This window comes from Thermobia domestica, chromosome 2 (genome assembly GCF_964235325.1).
Source record: "Thermobia domestica chromosome 2, izTheDome1.hap1.1, whole genome shotgun sequence".
NCBI lineage: Eukaryota > Metazoa > Arthropoda > Insecta > Zygentoma > Lepismatidae > Thermobia > Thermobia domestica.
In genome coordinates this window covers 88,784,592-88,811,940 of record NC_137455.1, presented here as the reverse complement: position 1 = coordinate 88,811,940, position 27,349 = coordinate 88,784,592, and the positions used below count along the sequence as shown (strand labels likewise).

The 27,349-nt window shown below is 35.1% G+C and overlaps 1 protein-coding gene across 5 annotated transcripts in view; it reads right to left on the bottom strand.

Moving 5' to 3' along the window:
• Window positions 1-547: 547 nt before the first annotated feature.
• Window positions 548-27,349, bottom strand: part of Axud1 (AXIN1 up-regulated 1) — a 44,122-nt gene continuing 17,320 nt past the window's right edge. For 4 of the 5 annotated variants that reach the window (XM_081743807.1, XM_081743800.1, XM_081743803.1 and 1 more), the window contains 5 exons: window positions 15,910-16,634; window positions 13,065-13,295; window positions 11,939-12,079; window positions 8,447-8,626; window positions 548-2,567 (listed from right to left, as the gene is read on the bottom strand). In XM_081743807.1, coding sequence (XP_081599933.1) covers window positions 1,323-2,567; window positions 8,447-8,626; window positions 11,939-12,079; window positions 13,065-13,295; window positions 15,910-16,623 — 2,511 coding nt within the window. In that variant the 5' untranslated portion in view covers window positions 16,624-16,634 and the 3' untranslated portion in view covers window positions 548-1,322. The remainder of the gene's footprint in view (window positions 2,568-8,446; window positions 8,627-11,938; window positions 12,080-13,064; window positions 13,296-15,909; window positions 16,635-27,349) is intronic. The other variant, XM_081743808.1, reaches the window with a different exon arrangement.

Below are 27,349 nucleotides of genomic sequence, written 5' to 3'. Positions count from 1 at the left end.
CCAGTTTTGACGTTGAACTTTCGGAAATTTACAACAACAAAATTTCTAAGTACATTTCAACCATACTTGGTATAAGGATTCGACTCTAAGTTTGAACAATAACTGTTAACATACCCCAAATACAACAATTGAAAACATGTAAAAATCCTCAACACTGACAACAAATTTAGTAGTAATGTCCTTTCGGAAAGATAACTGGACACCTGTAACACATGAAATCCTCGACTCAACTATCACTGTTCACCGAGAAAATGATCTGGGTACAAAACTACGCTGGATGGCTGGGTTTAGGTTTGTAACTCGAAGCTCTCAAATCGTTCAAGCGTATTACATCCAAAGTACTCATGAATTTCACTTCTAATTCTTTCTTTCTCAACTCTGCTGCCCTTAAGTGTTTGCTATTTTTGAAGGGGGAAAAAAAATTAAAAATAAATCTTCAAATAGATGGTAAAACTCTTAGAATTTAACATGTTTTAAATACATCCTTATCAGTTTTGAATCGCTATAAATAAAATTAGCACTGAACAGGAATGAAGTACAAACACAATTTGATTGCATATTCTTGTTTTACTTCTTGAATTAAATTATTCATCACATTATTCGCACGTTGGAAAGTTACGAAATATTGTAAGCAGGGAATATACATTATATTCGAAAGTTTACCGTTTTGTGATGCACATGTTTCCTGATAAATATACCACTGGATCCACTACCTTGGAACAACAAATTATACATCAACAGTACCTGTGTTAGCCAAATACTATAATTTAAATCGATATTAATAAATAATTTAGAAGAAACTCCGTAATGGGAGTGCTCGTACGCGAACAAGTATTTGTCAATATCACAAGGATTCCCTTTAGTTCTTACTTAGGTTCATGCACAAACACGAATCTTCAAATGACAAACATGTTCTTAGCGAGTCTGAAGTTTTGTCTTACCTTCTTTAACTACATTTTGAATATATTCTTACATTTCAACTTAGAAAGCGCAGGTTTTGATCCGAATGTTGAATCTAGAGGCAGAAATGCCCCTAATTTCGGCAATTACGATCATTTTTAATACTTTTGCCTATTCCTTTAAACCTCTGCTTAATACAGCAGTTTAAACAAAGTGAGATTCTTCCAGACGGTTTAAATAAATACCATAAAATTTAACGATATTAAGAAGTCGGGCTTTAAAAATAAGAAGTTCATTTTTAAAAATAAAATTTGCTATAAACAAATGAATCAGCATAGGCAAAAGCTAGTGTAATGCTTTTACAACATTTATTAAAACTTAAAACATCACACTTAACTACACTTCTACATTGTAGTTGTAGCTTATGCAGATACTGTTTCAACCATAGATTTCTTAATGATTTCACCGAAATTCTCATCACAGTCCTCAGCTGTAGATCCATCTCGGCTGTTTCCGTCGCTGACATTATTTTGCACTTCCGTTGTCACTTCACATTGATCCGTTTCTTCTAGAACATCAGTCCCCACACTTGGCGCTGTCACGTAAGAATACCTCCCTTGAAGAAGTTCGGATAATGGTTCTAAATGCACGCTGAGAGGACGAACAGTATGCAAGTTTGTGTATTTACTGTTTGTCACACCTGGTTTAGATGTATCACACTCACTGTTTGTATGTTCGGTTTCGTTTTCAGCTGTAGAACTGCATTCGGAGAAAGCCTCATATGCAGGAGATTCGTGTACATTTGTATTATCATAGTTTTCTCGCTCAGAATCTTTATAATTTTCTGAAGATTCATCCGATTTCGAGAATTCTGTAAAATTAGAGTTATACTGAGTAGGAGGGTTGAAGTTAGATGTTTGACTGCAACTAGTTCCGAAACCAAACCCATTGTAAGGTGCATACTTCGCTGAATCATACATCTCTAATGTGTTTACTGAGCACATATGTGGTTGATGGATGTAATTATTACTGTTAAGATCACCGAATCCAGACAAAAGAACTCGATTTTCGTTTTGTGAAAAATTAAAACCAAACTGATGATGGTCATTGGGCTTCCTCTGCACGTGAGGGAAATGGCTTTGTGCTGACGAGTCCAAATGATCTGCTGATACTTCATCACTGTTTTCGGAATAACAGTCTTCACGGAAGGTGTATAGATCAAGAGAATCCTCTCGAGCGTGCAGCTCTCCGATACCAAATGATTCAACACCCGAATCCTGACTAGATGAAGCACCAACAGCCGAAGCTCCCGCGTTCTCTCCGTAATGCACGTTAGCAAAATTTCCCGAATGAACACACGATTCCACTTCCATTCCGGAACTCAATGTGACGTCTCGTAGGAGTCCTCCGTTGAATTTCGATTGAAATTGCGCTCCTTCTTTGCTCTCACAGTACGCGTTGCTCTCTTTCTCCCATGGCTCTGAAGAGCTCCCAGACGATGCCTGATCGCGCTCATGTTCTTGCTGTTCCTGTTTCTTTTCTAGTTCTAGTCGCATAAGTGTGTGAATGAAATGTGTACGAACTCTCACTGGGTTGAATTCGATTCTTCCAGTAGGATTGCCGCAACCATCTCTAGTGCAGCCGCATGGAAAATGGAGTCTGTCCACCTATAAAAAACATGAATAAAAAAGTTTGATCAGAGGAGACTTTTACATCGACGAAACAGAACAATTTTACCAAAATATTTCCAACTATTTAGAAGGTACATGTGATTTCAATTACATACAAATTTGAAAATGAATTATAGTGGTATACTAACTTACTTCAATAATTACTATCAACTGCCTTCGTACACAATATAAATTTTACAAAAAACATATTCTTTAACAGCTGTTGAAGTTTGTTTATGGCTGCAGTCAAAAACAAATAATGAAAACGTAGAAATAACACCATTATGAAATTAGCATTTTAAAATGTCAACTAATCTAAATGGAGTATAAATGTCGATTATACAGGGTGATGCGCGGTAGTGAGAGACTTTGATCATGTGGTACTAAGTCATTGTTAACTTTGGCAACGCAATGAGATTATATAGACATAGATATTGCATAGACAATGCCATTGTAGTTGCTATGGGGCAGTGGTCAGGGGAGCAGCGCGCTAAGCTGCATGGCGTGAATTTCGGCGTCATTTTCAACTGCGCCGTCACAATATGGTTCCGTCAGCCCACGCTATAAATGGGTGGAAAGATTTGAAGCAACGCGTTCAACATTGAACATGAAACATGTAGAACCAAGAAAACGGTTCCATGCTGATTTTCACACAGTAATACTATATGCACACATAAAATTTCTGCGTTGTTTCTATTTGGTGCTCGAATTGGCGTCCATGCATTGGAAAACCTGCTCATATCACAATTTCTACAAAGTAATCCATGATGGGCTGTGATTTCAACAATCGTCCAACGACTGCTGAAGCTTTTAAGATTATGTAACGAAGATAAAAATTTACTTGAAAATTGACATATATCTGGACACATTTTCACTTAATGACCATGTGAATAAAGACAATTTTCGGTACTGGGCTGCCGACATTCTCCATTACTTACACCAGAGATACTTAAACAGTGCAAAAATGACAGTGTAGTGTGCTTTATTAACGCAAGGAATAACTGGTCCATACTTTTATCAAGATGAACTAGACGGGTAGTTTCTGTAACGACACAAAGATAAATGAACATGAGTGAAACATTTCTTACGAATGAACTACACAAATATGCAGTGAATGAATCCGCATGGTTTCAGCAACACGGAACAGTAGCTCATACAGCGAAAATATCGATCGCCGGTTTACAAGATCTTTTTGAAAGGCATATCATGTCCAAGATCGGCTATAAGAACTGACTTGCAAGTTGCAATTTTCAAGTATGAAGGTATTTAAAGGATCATGTGTTTGCTACTCGTCCTCACACATTGGATAAACAAAAGGCTATATGAGAGATGTCGGGCTTTCACTGTGGACGTGCTGCAGAAAGTTATGAGAAACGTCTGTTTCCGAATGCAAGAATGCTAGTTCAGGGAGAGACGCCATTTAGAGGATGTTACACTCAAAAAGCGAGTTACGTTTCATCTTCTGCAAATGGTATATATGTACCTTTTTATGTCCAGATGTGCATTATAACATTATCAACATTTTCCACTCCCGCGCGCCACCCTGCACGAAGCATAAGATGTAATATTATACGTAGGTCCGAAATATTGTATTTGAAAGTAATCAATATTTATGTAGTAATTAATATATGCTAATATGGACTGTTTCTAAAATTCAGATAGGTTTCTTCAGGTCGCCACTTTAATGGAAAGAATTTAAAAAAAGGTTTCATTTGCTTTTTTAAAGGTCCATTTGTTTTTTACGTATATATTAGGTCAAATGAATGAACTTAACACATTCCTTATAATTTCTTAAAACTGTCATAGGCACAGTTTTCGTATTTATTTAAATCCTCAATTCTACCCATGTCAATTACAATTTTCGTAAGTTCCATTTGGAAGTTTGTAGATGTATTTTAGAAATAGTCTGTACGCATACCTTTGGATGTGGAGAGAAATTACGGAGAAAGTATTCGATTGCATTAGTGAGCAATGTCCCAATCTCGAGTTAACCGTTTTCGTAGTTCTCTAAGGCAGTTTTGTTATAATTTTTCACATAATTAATCAAAATACACTTATTGAACTATTTGATATATGGGATCTAATATAAAGGATACTAGTTTTACAATTATATTTATTTTCATTTATACAAATTAAAAAAAATGCTTCACTTCAAATGAACTGGAACGGTACTTACTTTATTAATTGTACCCTGTAACACATTGTTTCAAAAATATTAAAACTCGATTTTGGCTGACCGATATGAACATTGTCAGATACAGGTATATATAAAACCGATTAAAGGTTCTTAAAACGAAAGCTAACACTTAAAAGAATTTCTTTTGCAGATCCTCAACCCTATGTTCTAACGCAGTGCTGTCCAAATGGCGGCCCGCGGGCCGCATGCGGCCCGCCAAACCATTTTCTGCGGCCCACAAAGCTCTCAGGAATTATTATTCACACTCTTTTCCTTTATATTTATTCATTTTTTTAATGTTTCCACTCTTCTTTCGAAACAAAGAAGCCATTTAGCGCTTCTGTTCAACAAAAAGGCACGGGCATCCACGGCAACACGTTTCCTTAACTTTTGAGAGTTCGGTCGGAAAAGAGTGTCAATGTTTGGTAGTACTTATTTGTGTGATAGTGTATTTTCCACCATGAAAATTGTAAAGAATCGCTTCACAAGCTGCCTTGGAGATTCTTCTCTTTTACATCTTCTGCGGCTCGCAACAATAGGAATGGATGTACATATCCCAGCCCTTGTAAACGCTGCTAGTGACCTTCATTTGTCACATCGAATACGTATGTAATATTTCAAATACATTTTCTATATTTTTCTTTTGTAGTATAATAATAATAATAATAATAATAATAATAATAATAATAATAATAATAATAATAATAATAATAATAATAATAATAATAATAATAATAATATTATTATTATTATTATTATTATTATTATTATTATTATTATTATTATTATTATTATTATTATTATTATTATAGGCTGCGGCCCCCTACTTTATAGTAAAGACAGTTATGGCCCTCAGGCTCATTATAATTGGACACCACTGTTCTAACGGGAATTAACAGAACAACAGACATCAATCTTATTAATTAAAACATCGGTAAGAAAAATGGTTAAGGTATTGCTGTTTTGAAAAAATGAAATGGACAAATACCTTTCTCAAACAAAAAGTTTTCAGAAAATACGACTTTATTACTCATTACCTTCAAAGAACATACAAAAAACATAATAGGTTATAAAATTTCTTTGCGAATTCACTGGTTTCCGCATGTGCCTTTATGAAGTTTCATCCACGTGCCAAGAGACTTACACAAAAGGTGGTTCCGCGTATGTTTGACCAAACGTAATTCTTTTTCCCCACGCGCAGGATGAACTCTTCTGACCTTGGTCAGGCGCGTATGTCAGTGTAGTGTGTGAGCTGTGGCAACGTGTTTTTGTGTTTTCTCGCTGGGCCGAAAATCCCGCCCAAACTGGGTCATTTTCGAGAGGAGTACAGTGTATAACTTTTCCAAATGTCTGTTTTCTCGCTGGGTCGAAAATACTGTGAAAACTGAATCGCACGGGAGGGTTATATTGTAGCCCTTTACGACGAAAAGTTAGTATCAATTATCAGGAAGCAGTGTAAAAGCAAGGTTGTGACACAGGATTGGCAAAAACCATGGTTTTTATTGAAAAAAAAAGTTTTTTTTATTTAAACCAGGTTTTTTTGGTATAAATAATTTGCTCTATGTGTTTATATTACATATGGACAGAAATAAGTTTGTTTCGCCTTCGTGTTATTATACAACAACCAGGTTATGCTGAAAGGGGTCACATAAGCTTAAAGCGGAATAAAAACGACTTTTCGGCTTACATCTGAAAGAAATTGTCCTCCATTTGAACTCGAAAGCGGGATTAATTGCGCATAAATGCAATACGTCTGCGGACTCACTCACGAAGTACTGAACTTTACATACTTGTTAATATAATTATCAAGAGTCATTTCAAAAGGACAAAAAGATAAACAGTTTCAGAAGCGATACCATTGTACAGAATTACATATGGACAATTTCAAATTACTGCAGAGTACAGAAGAATTAATTTAGTCCAAGTTAGTTCACTACGACTTTTATTAGTCCAAGTTAAAATACCATCACTTAATTTGCATATCAGTAAGAAAAGTGAATAAAGATACGAATTATTTGAGTCCACTTTGGCTCTGACCAATTTATACATAGATACCAAACATGCTTCTGATTTCAATAAATGCCTCTCGTCAGGTTTGTATGACCCTCCTCCCAACGAAGTACGGCTTTTCGATGTATTTTATCAATAGTGAACATTATTAAAACGAAACAATATTTAGAATTTTCTTCGATTGCAATTGCATAACAACAAACTATAAAAATCACAAAAGAAACATTCATAAACTTATTTAAAAAAAAAATAAAAGTTGTTTTTATAGTTTAATATCTTTGAGTAATGAATGGAGAATTTAGATCTGAATATAATACTATAATATACGAGATTGAAACGTGATAACCCACAAATATGTGTTCATAAAGATTTTACGAACACTTACCCTTTTACGAACATTTTTCGTTTTTTGGTTTAAACCAGGTTTAAAAAAAAGGCGGGTTTAAACCACCTTCGTTTAAACCAGCCAATCCTGTTGTGACATGAGCTCGACTTTTTTTTTTTTATCAAGAATGTGATACGCAAGTATAAGGATAACATGGCCTCAGCGTTCAGTTTTCAAACCAAAGGGGCGAGAACACGGCCGTGCACACAAGCCTTCACTAGCATGCAGGCGAAACTTCGCAGAATAACAATGCAAGAGAACCCTTTGCTTCGTATGTAATTAAACACAAAATAACTATTTGCTGAGCAAAACAATATATTCACATTAAAAAAAACATATGTGTGACAGTTTCGCCAACTAACACTTTGGCTTCATCAGACACTATTTAAGACAATAACACCGAAAATAGAAGAAAAATCAAATTAAATTAACACACATATTCTGAACAAACAACCACTACAGTTGTGTGAAAGAAATTCCAGAACTAGGATAACTCTTCATGTTAAATTAGGTTGTGGGTTTCTATTTATCTCATTAAACATCTGTTTTATTTATTTAACTTTATTTTATTTTATTCTTTATTAAATATTTGATTATGTGTCTCTGTATTTCCTCTTTACATGTATTACGAAAAGATATTCTGAATCAAAACTCGAATTACCAAAAGGAAAAAATACTAGAATAGTGTTTAGTGTCTGTTATGTGTTTTTATGGCAAACGAAGCAGGTGAAATACAAACAGAAACAAATACAACAACAGTGAAAAGTAAATACAAGGAAAAGATACAAGTGAAAACAATAGCTATAAACAAAAGTAAATATACATAGGAGAGAAATTCACAAAAGAACAAAGAGCAAAAGAGTGAGAACGAGAAACCAATTAAACCTGCGAATTCTCAATTACTAATTGAAAATGTAAATTCTCTCTTTTCAGGCCAACAGCAGGGTTCACGGTTTTGCGATTCTTCTGTAGTGAAGAAAAAAGGAATGATTTAAAATAATAAGGTACCATGTTAAAAAAAATAGTTAGCCTGTGGCGATTAAAATTAATAAAAAATAAAGAATGAAACGAAATAACAGAAGTAGTGTAAAGAAAACTTGGAAGAAGTAATGCGACTGCCCTAAATACTCCCAAAAGAACTTTGTCAAGGTAGGAGAAAATAGTTGTTCTGTTTATTCCACTTATTCAATGCAGTATCTACGTATTTATTTATATTTAAGATGGTTTCGTTTAGCCTACACGATATAAACGTCGGACGTTAAACAATATATTATATTTTATTTCTAACTGCTTATTTTAACTTACCTGACATTTGATGCCAGCTTGAGAACAAGAGCATGTATCAGGATCACAATACACTTTGCATGAACAGCCACAAAATTCACGTGATGACCGTATGTTACGACACTCATCCTTTTCATAGGAATCAATTTTTCGTACTCCTGCCGCTCGCAACAACGCACGTCTCTGGCGAGTAGGTACAGGCTAGAAAAAAATAGAAAACAATATGCGAATTTATATTCCACGCATAAACTCACATTTGAGTGTTACCTTCATTAAAGAGAGACTAAAATTCTACATACGCATATTTGTGAAAAAATTCAGACTCCTAGTGATGGATACATTTACAAACAGTGAGCAATTTCTGGGCTATTAAGATAAATTTACAGATAAAAAAAAATCTGACAATTTTACACGCTAAGTGTTACGTAATATATTGACAACTACGCTACTAGTGCCGTCTTAACAGAATTATACGCCCCTGGGCAAACTAGTGTGTTGGGGCTCCTACGACTAAATTTTACACATAATACATGTAATGCTGCTCGTGGGGCCCCAGGAAAGTGGCTATCAGGCCCACGCGTTACGACAGCCCTGATTGCTACATCAGTTAGAGTGTCAAAATTATTTCAAGGCTACACGTCATGTTGAGTGATGAATGTTAACGATTTTTATTTCCCATTACCGCTTTTTCAACCTTTCTAAATTGAAGTTTCAGTAATTTTTACTCAATCCACTTTCAAGGGTCATCTTTCATCATAGTTTACAAAACTATAAAAGCATTCTATATATCACCATTATTAATGAAATGGGAATCCAACATGGAACAGTGAATACTATAGGAAAGAGTGCTAACATTTCGGATGCACATTAAGAAGGCAAGTTGTACGTAGCTCTATTTTCTTTTTGGACAACAGAACTTCTCAACAACATGAAGATGGCTTGAAGTTTTGAATACACCAAATGTAGGTTTTATCCACTAGAATTCCCTTCAATATGATGCTGTTAAGTCTTGACGCGACAAATTATACCTATCAGTTAATAAGATAATTGCGGTAAGTGCTGCTTGCTGACAATACTTCCACGAATCGAATATATAGGTAGTTACCTAATGATTAACAGCAAACTTAAGAAACTTTTTTATATTTTCACAAATTTTCTATTAAAAAACAGTGAAGTTTTTAAGTTTCAGTGATAGATAATATCTTTAAGAATAATTTTAAAATATACATAACAGCAATAAGTTTATAGTTTAAATTTGTTCTAATAGTCACATTTTTCTTTAAAATAGATACTTGTTCTGAAATATGCGGAATTTTTAGAGGATTTACCTATTAAATGCTAAACGAGATAGAAATCTTGATACTGTATTGGATTTTTTAAATTTCCGTCTTACTTTAAATGGTTTCTTGACTAATATCTTAAAAAGTTTCTTAGAATAATACAAATATGTTCCTAAGATCTTTGTACTGAATATATACTTCTTCATCGATGTTTATCCATTCTACCTTTAATGTTCAACTTTTCTATATCTTTTATTCATTTACTAATATTTTGAACGATTCAGGAACGGATTTTAACAAAATACACAGTCTTCACACTAGTCTAAGATTTGAACAAAAAGAAAATGCAAAAAGCTCTTTTTCTTTACGTCATATGTAGTCAAATGGTTAAATAAAAATGAATAAAATAATAACACACTACTCTCTCGCTAATTTGGTCATTCCTTGCAAAAAAGTGCTAAATTGCAGCGTGTGCTTAAAATTTAGTATTTACATTACATTACCCGTCTTTACGAGCTACTGAAAATACAATACACACTAGCCCAGTAAAGTGATTAGTAACAAATGTCATATACACCAACACAGTACCTATACAATATAGATTATACCCTGGCCGGTGAACGATGATTTCTGACAGCTTTGCACAAGGCCACGGCGAGCGAGCAGAAGACAGCAAGTCAACCAACCTAAGGCTCAGAACCTGTCGCGTCTCCATGGTAACCACTGCACATTGCCGAACTTTCACTCACCCCCTTCCGCCCTCAACGAGGAAGCAGACGATTTTTCCCTTGCGCGAAAAGCATATGGCAACACCGCACTCCTCAGTCGTCCTCGCGAGCTAAGCTGTCAGAAATCATCGTTCGCCGGCCAGCGTATAGAGTACAGTACACAAAATTTTGGATTCTTACTCAGTACAGGCGTTTTGAAATATGTCACGAGGTTGGTTTCCGTACTGTCGAATTTCTCTTACTTTCTTTTCAATGTGATAAACAGTATTGCGTTCTATAATGTGTTGTTGCGACCTAAGGTTGATTAATATAATTCTAATAAGAAATTGTGCATAAAACCTCCTTTCACTTAGTTCCTAGAACGATCAATAGATGGCAATCTCTGTCAAGGAGTAAGATGTAGTCAGTTCTTGTGATTACTAAATACTCCACAAGAGGGCAGAGGTGGTCTATGACGTAATACCTCCTGAGCCTCCTGCTGCCGGAACGTGCTTTCAGCACAGAAATCAGCAGGGATGTAAAGAGTTATGGTGTAATTGTAGAATTGGTATGAAAAATTCAATTTTGGTTCTTGATGACAGAATATAATTGAATGATGAAAATACTGTCAGTGTATATTATATATGTATTAATATTTAAGCTTTCTTATAATCTTGTTGAAATTGGGTACTTAACTTTGCATGTGTTGGTATATGCCACGTTAGCCATTTGCACAATCTTAAACAGTGACATTAATTATTAATGAATATAACTGTTGTTAAACCTTATTGGAAAACTTATTCAAAATTTACAGCAATATCATTTCATTGATAGAAATCCTTACTGAGATGAAAGGAATTAAACAAAAACAATTATAATTTGAAAAGTACTTAGCATTGGAAGAAAGAAAGTGAGAGTCTACGGTTTACGTGAATAACATTTACTTTGTTATAGGAAGCTATTTGTTAGGTGGATTCATAAAATATTCACTTCTCTTGTTAAATATGTTTTAAAAAATCCTGCGCAAGAAAGAGCCCTGAAAAAAGATATTCAATATTTTCTTTACGTTGAAAGCTAACTTGATTCGTTATTGCTGAATCTATATTTTGTTGTGATAAATAGTTTTTGTTAGCCACATTTCTTAAGATTTGATTCAAAAATTGAAAAATGTATAGACTAGAACGTTGCTGTTTACTTTAATTATGTTTTGAAAAGTGAAATATATTCACAAGAGAACTTTGGCAACGAAAATCGCCGTGTGGCAATGAAAGTTACAGGATATGTATGCGTTACTGATTATTATAAAAATAACCAAGAAAAATGATTATTTCGTATAGGACAGAGAAACAGTGTGTTCGAGAGTCAAAGCTAGGAAGTTCCATCCCCTTTAAATTTGTATTTGTATGTAGGCCTCAGCCTCCTTACTTACCTCGAGACCCATTTAAAACAGGCTACCTCTTATGAATTCCCCCTTTCCCTTCAGTTTCATCTGCTTTATCCCCTATTTGAATTTTCGTTCTTTTTACCTGGAGAACACGCTTCATCAACTGCCAACTCTCCTCTACCACGCGCTTTTGGTGAAGCTGGCAACGCCTGCCTGATTTCCCATCCTCCTCCTTCTTGATGACACTATCTCGAAAGATATCACTTTCTTTCAGCACCGATTCCTACCACATGATGAAAAGAGTATACGCTCATTCAACTATTAACTTACATGCAAACAGATCCTATATAATTAATTTTTTCTTTCTTTTACAGTTTTATAAAAGCCGTTGGTGCACTCACATAAACGATATTTTCAACCGTAGCATTATTAAGTCAAAAATATTTTTCAGAAGTAACGAATAATAGTAGTGGTACATCGAAAATTTATCATGCTATTTTACTTCCGAATACTTTAACACTTCTCAACAACAAAGTTCTTCAGGATTTTCGTTTCAATAGTGGTAAGTGCTATCCGTCTCCACGCGATTCCATACCTCGCCAACTTGATACTGACTTTTATAAACAATGTAAATGAAATAAAACAACAAAAAAATTTTAAAAAATAAAAATTAATTAATAAAATTTGTAAATGTAACTATAATTTTAGATAGAGACCTGTGGGGGTGACATTCCTAATAAAAGCCAACACTATATTTTTTAATCCTTTGGAGTACTGTGGTTTTACCATGAATTCGTCTATTAAAAGCAAATTGTAGTTTCAGGCAATCAAACTATCACTCTGCTTCTGCATAATGATGCACTACCGGTTGTGTGTATTACTCATATTCGCTTTAATTTTAAGTGAGTTTGGTGCTAGATATTACGCGCATATGTATATGTGCTGGAAAGAGTTAGTCTTAAATACTATTTGCCAGAATTGGGTACTTCGAGAGAGAGAGAGAAAAAAAAAATGCGTAACATTGTTTACGTATATTTGTTTGCAAAAACCATGAACTACCATTTAGAAAAATGTGATTTAATCGATCAAAAGTACTTCTTTCAGAATAACTATTTTAAATATTCGAATACCCTACTTCCAATGCAAACAGGTACTGGAAAAAAATTGTCTACATTATTTTAAATACAACTGCAAATTTGAGGTCAGGTCCTGCTAAAATGTCAATGTTTGGTTTTGAAGTGGACACAAAGTTAACGTGTTATACTCACCTGCAGGAAATAATAGTTATCTATATCAAGTTCCGTATCTGAAGGCTCGCTAAGCTCCTCCTCACTGTCTGAATCTTCACTTGAAGATGCTGGGCCCGGATTTTGAAGTCTCTCATTTCGTAACTGAAGAAGCAGCTGTCTATGTAAGCGCCGTTGTTCCACTGCATGCTCCACCAAAGAGAACTGTTGAACTTCTGTATGTTCAGCTGCCATACCTAACGTGGAACCTCCCTGTATATACAAAAATAGTAGCTAATTAATACCATATATTGTAAAAACTAATGTTGGATGAAAACCAAATCTATTCTACGTTTATCACACTTATTTGCACTATAATTAACCTTCGCTAAATACATCAATGTACATATACTTCGGGATTCCATACTATGTTCAGAAAACTTCAATTCGAATACTCGATACAAGCAGAATAACAGCTAATTAGTTTCCTGTCATTAGATTTCTAACTGGTAGTACACATTAGAACCATGCAGATAAGGATTTCAACTCAAATCATCATCGTTGAATTTTCTTTCTTACCTCTATATTATAGAATATATATGTAAGGCTTGAATATCATTAGAGAACGTGACTTACTACTTTTTTTATATATAAAATTACTTTTTCTTTCTTTTCTTTTTTATTCATTCAGACATTATCTACAACTTTTCAATACAAAATCAATACAGCAAGGCTTATAAAATGTTATGGATGTTTGTTAATTACTTTGTATTTTTCTGTGATACAATATAAATAGATTGTATTCAGCTTGATAGAAATACGTATCTTCTTTCTTGACTATTAACAGTTCTGAGTACATTTTATTATTAGAATGTTTTAAAACTACTGTCAAAGGTCACATTAATATTGTCAGCTACTCGTGTTCTTACAAATATCACGTGTAATATTCGACAAATTAACAGTCTGCGACGATTTATTCCACCAATTAAATTGATACGAAATCGAGATGACGTCCAAAACTCTGTTATAATGAAAATTAATACAGTATATCTTTAAAGTACTCAGTAACAATAAGGCTAGTTGTTTACGAAGCAAGAAACCCTAATAGTTTCTCTGAGTTAGATATATCTTTCGCGTTCTGTAAACAATTTTTAAAACTATCTCACAGTTACTGCTATTTAAACTATTTAAATTCAAGAAACTATTACATTAATGAGAATACATTAAAAAAATATATGTTTTATTATTAACAATTCTCCTCTTGACAAAATTAATTACTGAATGTCTTACATCAGTGTAATTATTTTCGCTTCTAGAAACTGGACAAACATATACATTTCTTAGGTTTAATTATGGTTCAATGTTACATAGTGGTTTTTCTTTCTTATAGGTTGATGAGAATATATATACTACGTTGACGTTCCACGATTATACTCTGATGCTAAGAGAAACGATGATGATAATTATGAACGAAATACTGGAATGAAGAAAGTAGGAAGAAACGAAGAATCCAGGGAAAACTCACGGACACTACAAAACTCATTTGGCGAGCTACGACAGAATCAGGGATTCCACCAACTAGACGTGAGCATTCTACAACTAAACCACCGCGGCCCTTTGGTGCGAATAAAATGTGCATTTTGGCGTCTGGTGTGAAACTCACCTCTCAACACAATATTGGGATACAGTAAGGTCACGCATCTAACGTCACAACTCAGTACACGTGCGGCACATAGGCTGGAATACCCAGATAGATGGCAGCGTGTTGTTGAACAGTATCGTGTAAATGCGCACCATGGAGATCACACAACTACGAGTGATTTTTCTTTACGGTTTACAAATTGGGACATTCTGTACAGCAAGTCGATACCAATGCATTTGGGTCAGGAATAAGGAATGAACACACCATTCGCCATTGGTTTGTCAAATTTCGTTTCGGTATCACAACACTCCTCGGGTTGCCAGTGTAAAGAGTTAGGCACACCATACCATTATTTCCGGTGGTTTTGTGCAATATGTAAGGTGAAAAAGTTGGACTCATGGGAGTCTCATGAGTTGAGTCTTGACATGGTCAACAAGAATCGTCGTTTGAATGTGTGCAGTTCTCTGAGTATAAGGAATAACCGGACAAATTTCCTGCATCGGAGTGTTACTTCACATAAAAAAAGGGGACAATCATAAACGGTCAAAACACTAGTTCGATTGTGATCAACGTCCAGAACGGTTTCCTAAACTACCTCTCCACCCGCAGAAAGTATTGCTACAGGTATGGTTTACTTTGGTGGGAGTGATTCATCATCTTTTTCTTAGGCAACGCAGATTGTTACAATACTGAACTCTACGAAATGCACGCAAAATTATCCCCAAGTATCCAACAATGGTTAACAGATGGTCAACAACGTTCCTCATGTTGCACGACAATTCTGTCACGCAAACGACAGTGCAAGTTCTCTATGAGTTGCAGTATGAAACCTTTCCGCATCCACCGTATTCCCCAATATCTCTCCCACTGAGTACTACCTCCTCTGCCATCTCAATCACTTCTTGGGAGGGAAGATCCTCCCAGAAGATTGGGCGGTGCAACGTACGTTGAGGACTTCTTCGTATCGCAGACTTCAGACTTCTTTCGCCACGGAATCCAATCGCTGGCTGAGCGATGGCAGAAGTCTGGGTTGCAACTATTTTGATTAATCACATATGGCAATTATAAATTTTTGCGGTTTGGAAATGACGCACCTGAGGTTGGCACTTCATTCGCACCAACCTAATATATACTAGTAATTTCAACGACAGGAATCAATAAACGAAACCATAACTACATCAAGAAAGCTAAATAAAAATCAATGTAATTAGTAACTCAAAATCCCTGAACAATTCGATTACTTACCTGAGAAGGAACACACGTAAAACCCTGGGCTCGGGGAAAATAGAACACAGTCACTTTATCAAACGAAATAGACTTCTTTTTCTTGCACTGTGGACCTTCCGAGTCATTATCCGTTCGTCTCTTCAAGCTGCTTCTTTTCAGAATGTCATTTGCAACATCTGTGATGCTCTTTTCAGATGACCCGTTACTTTCTTTACACTTCTCACTACTTCTATCATTCTCCTCGCTCTCTTTAGAAATTATTGGAAATCTTATTCCCATATTACCTTCTTTGGAACATGAAGAATCTATCAGTTCCGATTCTTCAGCACGTGGACCACACGATTCACTTTCACTCTGAACGTTTCCATAGTCGGATGACTTCGTCGTTTCCGGAGTCTGAGAAATCTGTGAAAAGTCATCTTTAGAATTTTGAGTTACGTAACCACTTGACTCTTTCGTTTGGACAGAAGTCACTGTGTCGGTTACTTCTACATCTGATGAATCCGGAAGTTCTCGTTGAATTCTATCGTCTGAAATATCGGAACCAATACCAGAGTCACTACCATCCGATTTATCTAAAGGCTCCAAACATTCAGCATCCTGCGTGTCGTCTGTGTATACATCCAAATGAGGTCCAGAATAGTTGGGGCGATCTTTAATATCTGTTGAACTACAAGGTTGAAAATCTGATTGACATTCTTCTTTAGAAACAACAACATTCACATCTTCCATGCTCTGCGTATCTGAAAAATAACAAAAAAATCCTGTCAGCTCACGACAGTAAAATTAGGAACCATAGAAAATACCATAGTTGTATGAGAGCAAATTAAGTGCTGAAAAATATGAAACGATTTTAAGTATATTCAACACTGGGAAACAATTCGCTTCAGATAGATGTAGATATACATTTTCCGGAAATACAATATTCCTTACAATTATGAATACTATATTGTTCTAAAATGGACATGTGCAAATTAAAATTAAAATATAAGGCACTTATATGATAAGTTATATTCAAAACATTCTGAGGAAACTAAATAAGCACATTTTAATTTTTCAAGGCACTTTTTAAGTCTCCCCATCAGAGCACAAAACAAAAGAAGAAACGCATGTCTGGTTCTAAACAGCAGTCATTTATGCTTGAAGTATTGGTTGGGCGTTATGATGGAAGTATGTGGAGCACTCAGCTCTCGCCAAATGGGTTTTGTGGTGGACAAACACCGTATGCATGGGTTCTGAGTTCTCAGGTTTCCTTTCAATTTTTTTATTCCACCATTCCATACACACACAATTATATATATATATATATACTCAGGCGAAATTAACGAATTCTCAGTAGTGTCCAGAAAGAAGATATTTGAGAAACACGGCATACCTCGAAGAAAGGCACTGCTGAGAAATTTGTGAACATAATAACTGTAATGTAAAATAGTAAAGAAAAAGCTGGAATGAAGAAATGACGAAAGTGGAAAGTGTGTGATTATTAATACAGAAAGTTAGAAAAAAAATAGAAACAGGTATGAAACAAATGTAATAAAAAAAAAAAGCGTGGTAATGAAGAATGTAAAAGTAATTTTAATAATTAAAATAATAATAGTAGTAGTCATATTATTGTCATTATATGTTAAAACTTTCCTTAAGTAGCTAGAAAACCAATCTCGAGAATTTCACTATTGTCTTGTCACGTCGAGATAGCTGCTAGTTGTGTTCAGTGGACTAATTATATCTTAAGAAATGTTGTTCCCCTAACAAATATTCTCAGTATACTCACCACAAAACCAACACTCAAATGTTCAACGCGACCAAGGCGAACAGAGAGATTCTAGAAATTAATCGTAAAAAAAAAACTTGAGGATTCTATGGTTTAAGTTCTATTTTATCAAAAGTAATGTAGCTACTTCACTCATTAATAAATATCGTAATTACTCGGAGAAAAAGGAAAAGAAATAATGAAACAGAGGCTATAAGCGGTTTATCCAGTCTCACACACAAAGTAAAGTTCGGTTAAATGTTGAGTTGTGTTGGTCTGTGTGTTCGGGTGCGGGATGGTAAATTAGGAATCTATTATTTCAATGTGAGTAAATATGCAGATTTTTAAAAATTATTATTATTATTAATATTATTCTATGACGACGAAACAATCTGCTTGAAATCTTACAAAGTGTTTATTTCAGGCTTTCCAATGCTAATGAAAACACGACGAAAAAATATAGGAGGTTTCGTAAAGCTGTGAAAAAGGAACATTTCAATTATCTAATAGGTAGAAATAAAAAATTAAAAAATCACATGAAAATTACACCAATCGTTATATGAACATTCATTCTACTCTAAATATGACTAAAAGGGGTAATTATCTCGTTGCAAAATTTTATACGAGTTTCTTAGTGTTTTCGTACGTAGTTCACCAGTACTAAGCAACGATCATAAGAAAAGTGCAAAAAGGATCTGGGTCAGAAAATCAGTATTTGTAAGTATACATCTCCAAGATGTGAATAATTTCATCACTTGCAAGGTCCTATCAATTCTGTTATTATTATTATTATTTCAAATAATATACATAACTTGTAAAGAACAATACAAAATTCATAGAAAGATCACATAACACATGATACAAAGAGCTGGTTTGTTAAGTATCTAAATACACAACTGCACACAGAACTTAGTGCATCTCAGGAAATATATAAAACAGTAAAAGTATCAGTTACACTTTCATTTTCTTCAGTGCCTGAAAATGTTTATTTGCCATCTTCTGTTTCTCTTTGTTCTGTTCGTCTTGAATTTTCTGTAGTTCAATCATCTTCAAGGGTGTGGTCTGGATCATTGCTTGGGCATGCCATGTCTTATTTTTTTTCTTTGGGGGGGGGGGGGATATCACAGAAGACAATCTTGTCTGAGCATCATCAGTCTAGTAGCTACTTGCATTTCCTTCTGTACTGTTTTGTCCATTTCATCTAATTTCTTCAGAGATGATTCACTCTTTGAAACTTCCTTTGATATAGCTTCTTGCTTAGCATTTCTTAACGCACTTTCTTCTCTGGAAATCTTTGCCACTGCAGCCTCTTTGGATCTGCACTCTTCTAAGTAATTTTTATACTTTCTCCAGGCGTTCTGAATAGCATCTATTAATTGCTTTGTAACAGGTATGTTTCCAACTTCTCCCCCATACATTCTAATCCTGTCCTTTACTGTCTTCAGATCCTTTCTACTCTCGTGTGCAAGACACTACGTTCACCATCAGCAATTTAAATGCCACACATTGTCTCAGTGTTTTTATTAAAAAATTACTGGTTGTAGGACTTATTATTGTATTTATTTTCCAAGTGATCCAGAAAGAAGTGTGCGTTTCCTAAGATAAACAGAATCTCGGCCATAAGTGAAGAAAGCGGAAATACCTGTTTTGTTGAATGAGAGGAGCAAGAATCATACATTGGGTCGGTAAACATAGCGAAAGATGTTCGTTTGTCTGGAGTAGTCACCTTAGAAATTATTATGCTGTTTATGTCAAAAAGCGAAATACTTCTATCCCATCAAAGAGCGCATAAAGTAGCAAAATTGCGGCCCTATTATACTACTGCTATACAGATGTTGAAAATAGCTGGATAAAGACAAATGAGTTCGTTACTGCACATGGTGAGTTTTATTAGGCGCCTATCTGATATCTTACACATAATTCACTGACAAAGCCTCACCTCACCTATATGGATATGCAAACTCATAGAATAAGCGTATGTGAGCCACAGCGCACCAGTATGTTTTGCATGAAACACTCCTGTCCCTGCATTCTGTGAAAGTAGAAGTCTGGTGTGCAATTTTTGCATTCAATGAACAACTGAACGATTATTTTTAACAAGGAGGGGCAACGTGCCACATGTCGAATGTATATTTCGCTCTTATCAGCAGTTTATTTGATGAAAGACTCCTCTTTTACTGAATTTGTAGCCAGCCTGATCGCTAGATTACTGCTTGTGGGAGTATCTTAAGATTGCGTACACTAGAATCGGCTACAAACATCTGATAATATAAAGAATACTATTCTCACCGAAATCAGTAACACTAGCCAGAATATGTCGCAGCAGACTGTGCAAATCATCAGCAACGAAAACGGATGCATACAGGAAGATTTTCAAATCTGGCGTGTTGGTAATGTATAGTTTATATATATATATATATATATATATATATATATATATATATATATATATATATATATATATATATATAGACACACAGGATGCGGTAGAAATAATTCCCGGTTTTCATATATAAATAACAAAGGTACGATACATGTTACTCAAAATTTCTGCTTCACAGTTGGAAAGAACTAAGTTTACAACTTTATTTCCCATGCGTATCCCTCGTGGATTTACCGCTATCTGGTCTGGGTTCGTGATATGAACTAATTGAGTTGTGGCTCTGAGTAGCACGTGCCTGAGCACATCAGTCGCCATCATAGTGTAGTAAAGCACTGAGCATCGTACGTTCGCTCAGAGGCATATTTAAAAAATGGGGAATCTGTCATTACCACACGGCTATTATTTCGCACACATTTCCCCATTGTCGAAATGCTAAACTTCCTGACAGAAAACGATTCTGATGTAGGTGCATGCATTCCACAGAACACACTTACTTCAAAACGAAGCTTTTTGACAGATCTCATAGCGTGTACACCACAGAATGTTCGGCTCGTGGTCATTTAGCTGCTATGAAACATTTGGCATATGGACGATATCACTTTCAAAACAAATCCAACTATGAATAGTCCTTCCCACTAGTCTAGTGACTAGCTCGCGCGCCTTTGGTGCACGGGGTCTTGAGTTTGATTCCAAGTGGGAGATCACTGACATTTTAAGTCATTATAGTGTTCGATTTCATCTTACTGAACTGTAGATCCACCTCTCATATAGCCTCAGTGCTTAAAAGGAATTTTAAACTTCAACAAACAAGAACTACACTACAAAATGGAGTATTGCTGCAATTTTGACTAATATATATATATATATCTTGTTCGTTGCAACTGTGTAGCACAACAGTATATTTTGTTACTTGCAAATGTAAACAAAATGGTAAATCTTGTTTTGTTTCAAGTGAAATAAAACTTTCCATACGGTCTATAGTTGCTGTTATTTATATATTAAATCCAAGAAATATTTCTGCCGCATTTTCTATATTTTACATTCAGAACGTAGTTGCATCTTCGTAGCTTCTATGTGCAAAATGAAAGCAATAAAATATAATTGTGGGTTTCCTCAATATTATTCTGTTTTCTCCCCCACTTTCATTCTGTTATACTAATTCAGTTACTTTATCGTAGATTGTTTAAAGACTTATGTAATAATGTATCAGGGACTACAGAGTCTGGAATGAGAAAATGAGAGAACCCTGAAAAAATATAAATAACTTTCTTCTGATAAATGGTGTTTGAAAATCATACAAGTGTATGCTTTACCAACAGGTGATGGTTTGGCAATAAAAGACGGAGTTAGAGAGGAAAATAAAGAACAGAAAAATAATACTACGAAACATAAATGCGCACGTTGGAAAGAACATACAATGAGATCAAGAAGTATTGGGATTCTCAGCTTTCGAAGAACAAAGTGAAGAAAGCAATAAGCTATATCTGTTCAAGGAATGGATTAAGAATAGGAAACAAATGGTTTAAGTTTCTTAATTATTGAAAAGAAAACCACATAACAAGATACAATTGAGAAAATAAGAATACAACCAATGACAGACTATATACTTACCGACTGAATATGAGTGGGAAAAACCAGGAACGTGGAAATTATTCCTACATACAAAAGATTATGATTATAGATTAAGAATTCAAATAGCCTGCATAACCCGACAGAAAAACATGGATGCTCCTTCTGGAACTAGGTAATAAGTAACAAACAAACTCGGAGAAAAAGTACTTTCTAAATGACAAACCACAACGATAAACCGGTAGATAAGAAACGAAACTTCAAACATGTGACAGGACATCTGGAGAAAAACAGAAAAAGGATCTACGTAGTAGAATGAATATCACAAGCAGGAAGAAAAAATAAATTGGTCTCGAAAGAATGACTTTATATTTGAGAATATTGAAGACAAATACAAAGAGGAGAATGCATATGTAACACATTACTACCATCTTCAGACGTCTCCAGTTCGTTGTGACTATGATGGTTGTTCGTTGTGTCAGTCCTCGTGCTATGATGGTTAAACTGAAGTATTCCTTGTGATAATGAAATACTGTTTTTGGGATACCCACTATGTGATATGTACGTTGTTTAATGTTTCGAGAACAGATATTTTCTAATCTTCAGGCCAGTATGAAGGGCCCAGACAGAGAAATCGTACGGTCTCTGGTAGGTTGAGAGGTTATTGAGAGGTAACGGTCTGGTTGGTAGACGGTCTACGCCCAAGAAACTACTCTATTGGTCTGTATGTATTGTTGCTTTCTGAGTGAAATTCATGTGCGTCTAAGTTGATGGCCAATATTTTTGTTGAGATTCCTGCCTTATTCCAAGGCTTCTTTTATACCGGAGCGGTCTCAGTAATAATATGACCTTCTTTTATACTATACTTGGTCAGCCTCGATTTGTCTGCCTGGAAATATGTAGTTTGTGAACTTACAGCTATATGGATGATACTGTAGTAAGAAAGACGAAAAATAATACTAACACTACAGAAAAGTCTATTAACAGTGGCCCATAACTGGGGTTTTGTCTCTAATATTATCGTCTGTTTATTTACTGTTCTTAAGTCATGGACTGACTTCAGACTCCATAAGCTACATTTCATGCACACATGCCTTCTAATGAAAATAATAATAATAATAATAATAATAATAAAAAATATGACAATGCTTTGTCTTTTAAAGTAATCGTTTGTTAGGAAAGGAAACTAAATGTTTAAACATACAAAGAAAAATTAACCATTATAAACAGGTCGCTAACTCAGGGTATCTACAAGTTTTGAGAATCCAAATTTCTTAACTTTTCTTGACCAGTATTTTAGGGTATTTTTTTAAAATTCCCTACCGATAGCCGGTTAAGATGAAAGCTAAAGGTATTCTACACTTTCGTCTTAGCAACTTGTAATTAATAAAGACTGCACAGCTAATTTACCTATCTTATCATGTCAGTGTTACCTTTTAGAATACACTTTTACTTTCATCCTGGATGAGGTATGGATTTATTTATTGTTGTCATAATTAACATTTTCTCTGTGAATACATTACTACTAAATAATAGACATTACAAGTGATTACAGTGATTTATGATATTCTAGTAAGTACAAATACTCACTACCGTGAAAAAAAAAAAAAAAAAAATCACCACAACACATATGGTAACTTGCACATTTGTACTTGCATAAAAACATTCATCTTCACTCATCTCATAAATAGCTTTTTAAGTAATGAAAAATACACATTACTAAGCAAACTTACATACTCATTTTCCTTTTTAGATTTATAGTCTCTCCGTCCAAAGAATCAACTTCATGTGTTTGTTGCATAAGTCCCTTCTTCTTCATCTCCAATAAACTTAACTCTTGTGAGCCTTTCTCTTAGTGTTAGCCACTTCCTTCTCTTTGCTCTTCTTATCCTTTACAGCTTTCTGTCTTCTAGATTACGAATTTCTTACCGCGAAAATCACTGCTTTAGTTATCTCAACATTAAAAATCATTCCTGCAGCTGTTATTATTCCGTACACTGCTCTTTGAGCAACAAGCGACTATTCTGTCAAGTTTTCTACCAAACACTCTTTATTAACTGAGAAACCCCTTTCCACAGCAGCAGTGTCACAAAACAAGGTCAGAAGCTGGTGAAAGAACTCAGTTGTCGAAACACTATTCACATCTATGTCAAGGAGAACATTAGAAGGAAACACATTCAGTTTGTCTGTCTTCCAATCAAAAAATTTAACTGCTTCCTTAAAATACGGGGAATCGCAAAGTTGAAGGTAGTCCCGTTTCACACAATCGATGGAGATAAATGCTTCTTAGACACAAACTCTTCAAGGGGAAGGGTTATACGAGACACACGTAATGAGCTATTCGCCATTACATCTGGTGAAAGACAAAAGGCCTTTTTAACAATCCTGCACGCCAATGGGCACTTTTCAACCAGTTTCTTGAACAGAGTGATCAAAAAGTCTCTGCACTGGTTCCTAAATGACAGCATCTCCAGATCTTTTAAACCTTTGCAAGCAGCAGAAATACCAAAACCAACACCTACATCCTGAGCATCTTGATATTGGACGAATTTTTCAAGTCAATGGTAGTGAGCTTTCTGGCGTTGTTTATTCCATTTATGACATTTTTGCGAATGAATCTGGTTGCAATATTGTACAGTTCCCTGTACATGAATGGCAAAAGTGAATCATTAGACTAAAATGTGGCAAGAAAAGGCTCAAGTACAAGGTTCCTCCTATTCCAGGCTATTTCCAGGTCAGTAGACATTTCGTTAACATTGATTTTAATTCTTGAAAAAAACTTATCTCAGCTACATCATCACTGTAACTGTATATCAGAACGTAGCTCTATATCGTCATTGGGATATAAAACACAAATTCTTGACCTACCGTGCCCATTTTTCTTGACTTTCTTAACCTGTAGACACCCTGTACTATCGTCTTGACTACTGATGTCTGTTCATGATTTTCCTTTATATATTTATAAAACTGGACAGATATCGAGGCTACGTAGTGAAAACTGCTAAGGTTCACAGTTGTTAGTTTTCATTGGACTCGTTATATTAAGTTGTAAATTTTCTCTCCTGAATTCAGATTCTTAGAGGTAACCATTTTATTTATCTTTTTATTGCATCGACACATAAGTGTGTTAAAATGCAATCGACGTATCGAATTTATTCCCAGAAAAATTAGTAACTAAAGTTATTTATTTAATTTTTACGATGATACGAGAAAAGTGTATATTACATCTATTGTTTCGCAACATTCTTCAGATTTGTTTCACTTTGAAGATTAAAGAAATCTATGAACTGCGTAAGATCTATTTTGTCACTTTTAAATTGTCTATATGTTAACAGAAATTAGATATACCTAAACTGAACCTGAGTACGTGACCAGAAATAAGGTAAGTCACTAATACGATACGTCGTCATGAGCATATTCTCCGCAAATTACATCTACATCAAACATGGAAATAAGGAACAGACTAACGGTTTAATCTTTTAAATGTTAATTCGATTTTCGGCGGGAGCTCATGTACTTCGGATTGCACATTAAGCTGTACGCCCACGTCTCATAACCTCGGGGCTGAAGGGACACTAAACCCAATTCAACTAGTCATTAAATATTTAATAACATATTCAAGAAAGAACTGGAAAGAATATTTTATTTTTCATTTATAGTTCATTGCAAATGTATACTGATATTGCCGATAAAATTCACATTTAATTATTTTACTCTTTTCACTGTGCAAATTTTCCCATCCAAACAATTATCTTCTTATCTTCTCTCCGACGTGATAGTGGTGGAAGCTAAGTGCATTCTTCATAGTAATCTTGAAAAACAAAGAAGAATCGATTTCATATAGTTTTCCGTACAACAGTTTATAATTCTGATCTCGAAACAAACAGTTAAACTGTTCTAGGAATGCAAATTATGAACAGCAATGTGTAGAGAACACTAACTACAAGAAAATATCTTTAGTTTTATGTTGAATTTTGTTACTTCATCCCTGAAGGGATCTGTACGTATATGTTGCCTTTTAATTGGTTACAGGAAAGACCTATACTAATAAATATATCGCAAAAGCTTGAAGTTGTGAATATTATATAATTACATTCAATGGTACTATACACGAGGGACTTGGGCCGATCAACCTGCCTGCTAGCTATTCAGACTGCCGTCTTATGGTCGTTTTCTCTGATTTTAAGTTCGCTAAATCATATTTTTCCAGTTATCATACGATAGAGTCAACATCGAAAAATCTCAACAAAGGTGTGCAAGACATACCAGAGTAAAAATATTTTTATATATTAGAACTAAGAGGTCAAAACTCTTTTAGCAGTTCTATTCTGTGAATAAAACAACCCATACACAAGTAGTGTATTTTATTAATTCCACAAATAATTATTTTCTAATCTTTATTGCATCAAATTAATCCTATTAAATTTGACACTCAGTTAAATATAAAATTTCTGACACTCAGTTAAAATATAACAGGATAAGCTGACAAGCAGTGACCTACCAATTAAAACATTAGATCTGTAGTATAAGGAACATATTATTTACTTTGTACCTTATAGTCCACAGAAAGTATGATCCAAAAAATTAGACACTGAAGGGATTAAATCAGGCAATATCGCTAGGCTAACGTAAGAAAGAAAGAAGGAAGGAAAAAGACGGGAAGAACACACAATCATAGGTTCCGGTTTCCGACAAGGATACACCTAGAAAATATATCTATGAAGACATGATATAAACACTAGGGAAGGAAGTGCAGTCCAACGCCACAGTGAAACGATGGGTAGAAGAATTAAAACGTAGCCCTACGAATATCGTAGACTAATCATATCTATGACAAAATGGGCGACTTCTGTTAATTTTGAAAGAGGGCAAATTGTTGGCGTTCGGTTATATGGTGCGAGTGGGACGAACGTGGCAAGTATGTCGCGAGGGACACAGTCCAAGGTGACACCAGCCTTCAAAACTCACGCTAAAACCACACCGCAGAAGAGGTGGTCGAAAGAAAACCCTAACTGCTGGGTTTCACTGCGGATTGTCACTCAGAACCGCCATACGACAATTTTACAATCCGCCCCGAATCATATGACATGGACATACGGGGTCGGGCTGCACGAGTGAAACCGTTGATAAGGGAACGTAACGCTTTAGCACGACGCCAATGTGAGAACATGCAACATAGATTGCTGACAGGAAACGTGTGATAGCTTTGATCATATTGTTCATCTTATTTCAAACCACAGCCGTCCAAAGAAGCATATGATACGCAGTGTTTTCGCCCAACCGTAAAACACGGTGGCGGTTCTGTGATGCTGTAGGTTGCAATATCCTGGTTTTCAATGGGTCTTGTGTTGATGTTTACGGTCGCGTACTGTTCGTAATTATGTCGCTATTTCAGGGAATCATGTGCATCCTATGGTCCAGATGTTGTTTCTGGGCACTATTGCAGGATGGTAATGCATCCATTTACACAGCTAAAGCTGCTGTGACGTGGATTAAGGAACATTGGGATGAAGTGGAACACCTCCCTTCGCCAGCCTAATGCCTGGACCTGAACATATATTGCCCGTTTTGGAGACACGAATCTGCCACAATTTCTCTCTTTATCCTCTCTTGCGGGACTGAATAATGTACTACACGCCGTATGATTTAATATTCCACTTGCTACCATTCACGACCTCTGATACTCCATTGCACGTCGCATTAAAGCCGTTCTATTAATCTAATAAGTTGCACATTTTTCAGGTGTTTCCATAATT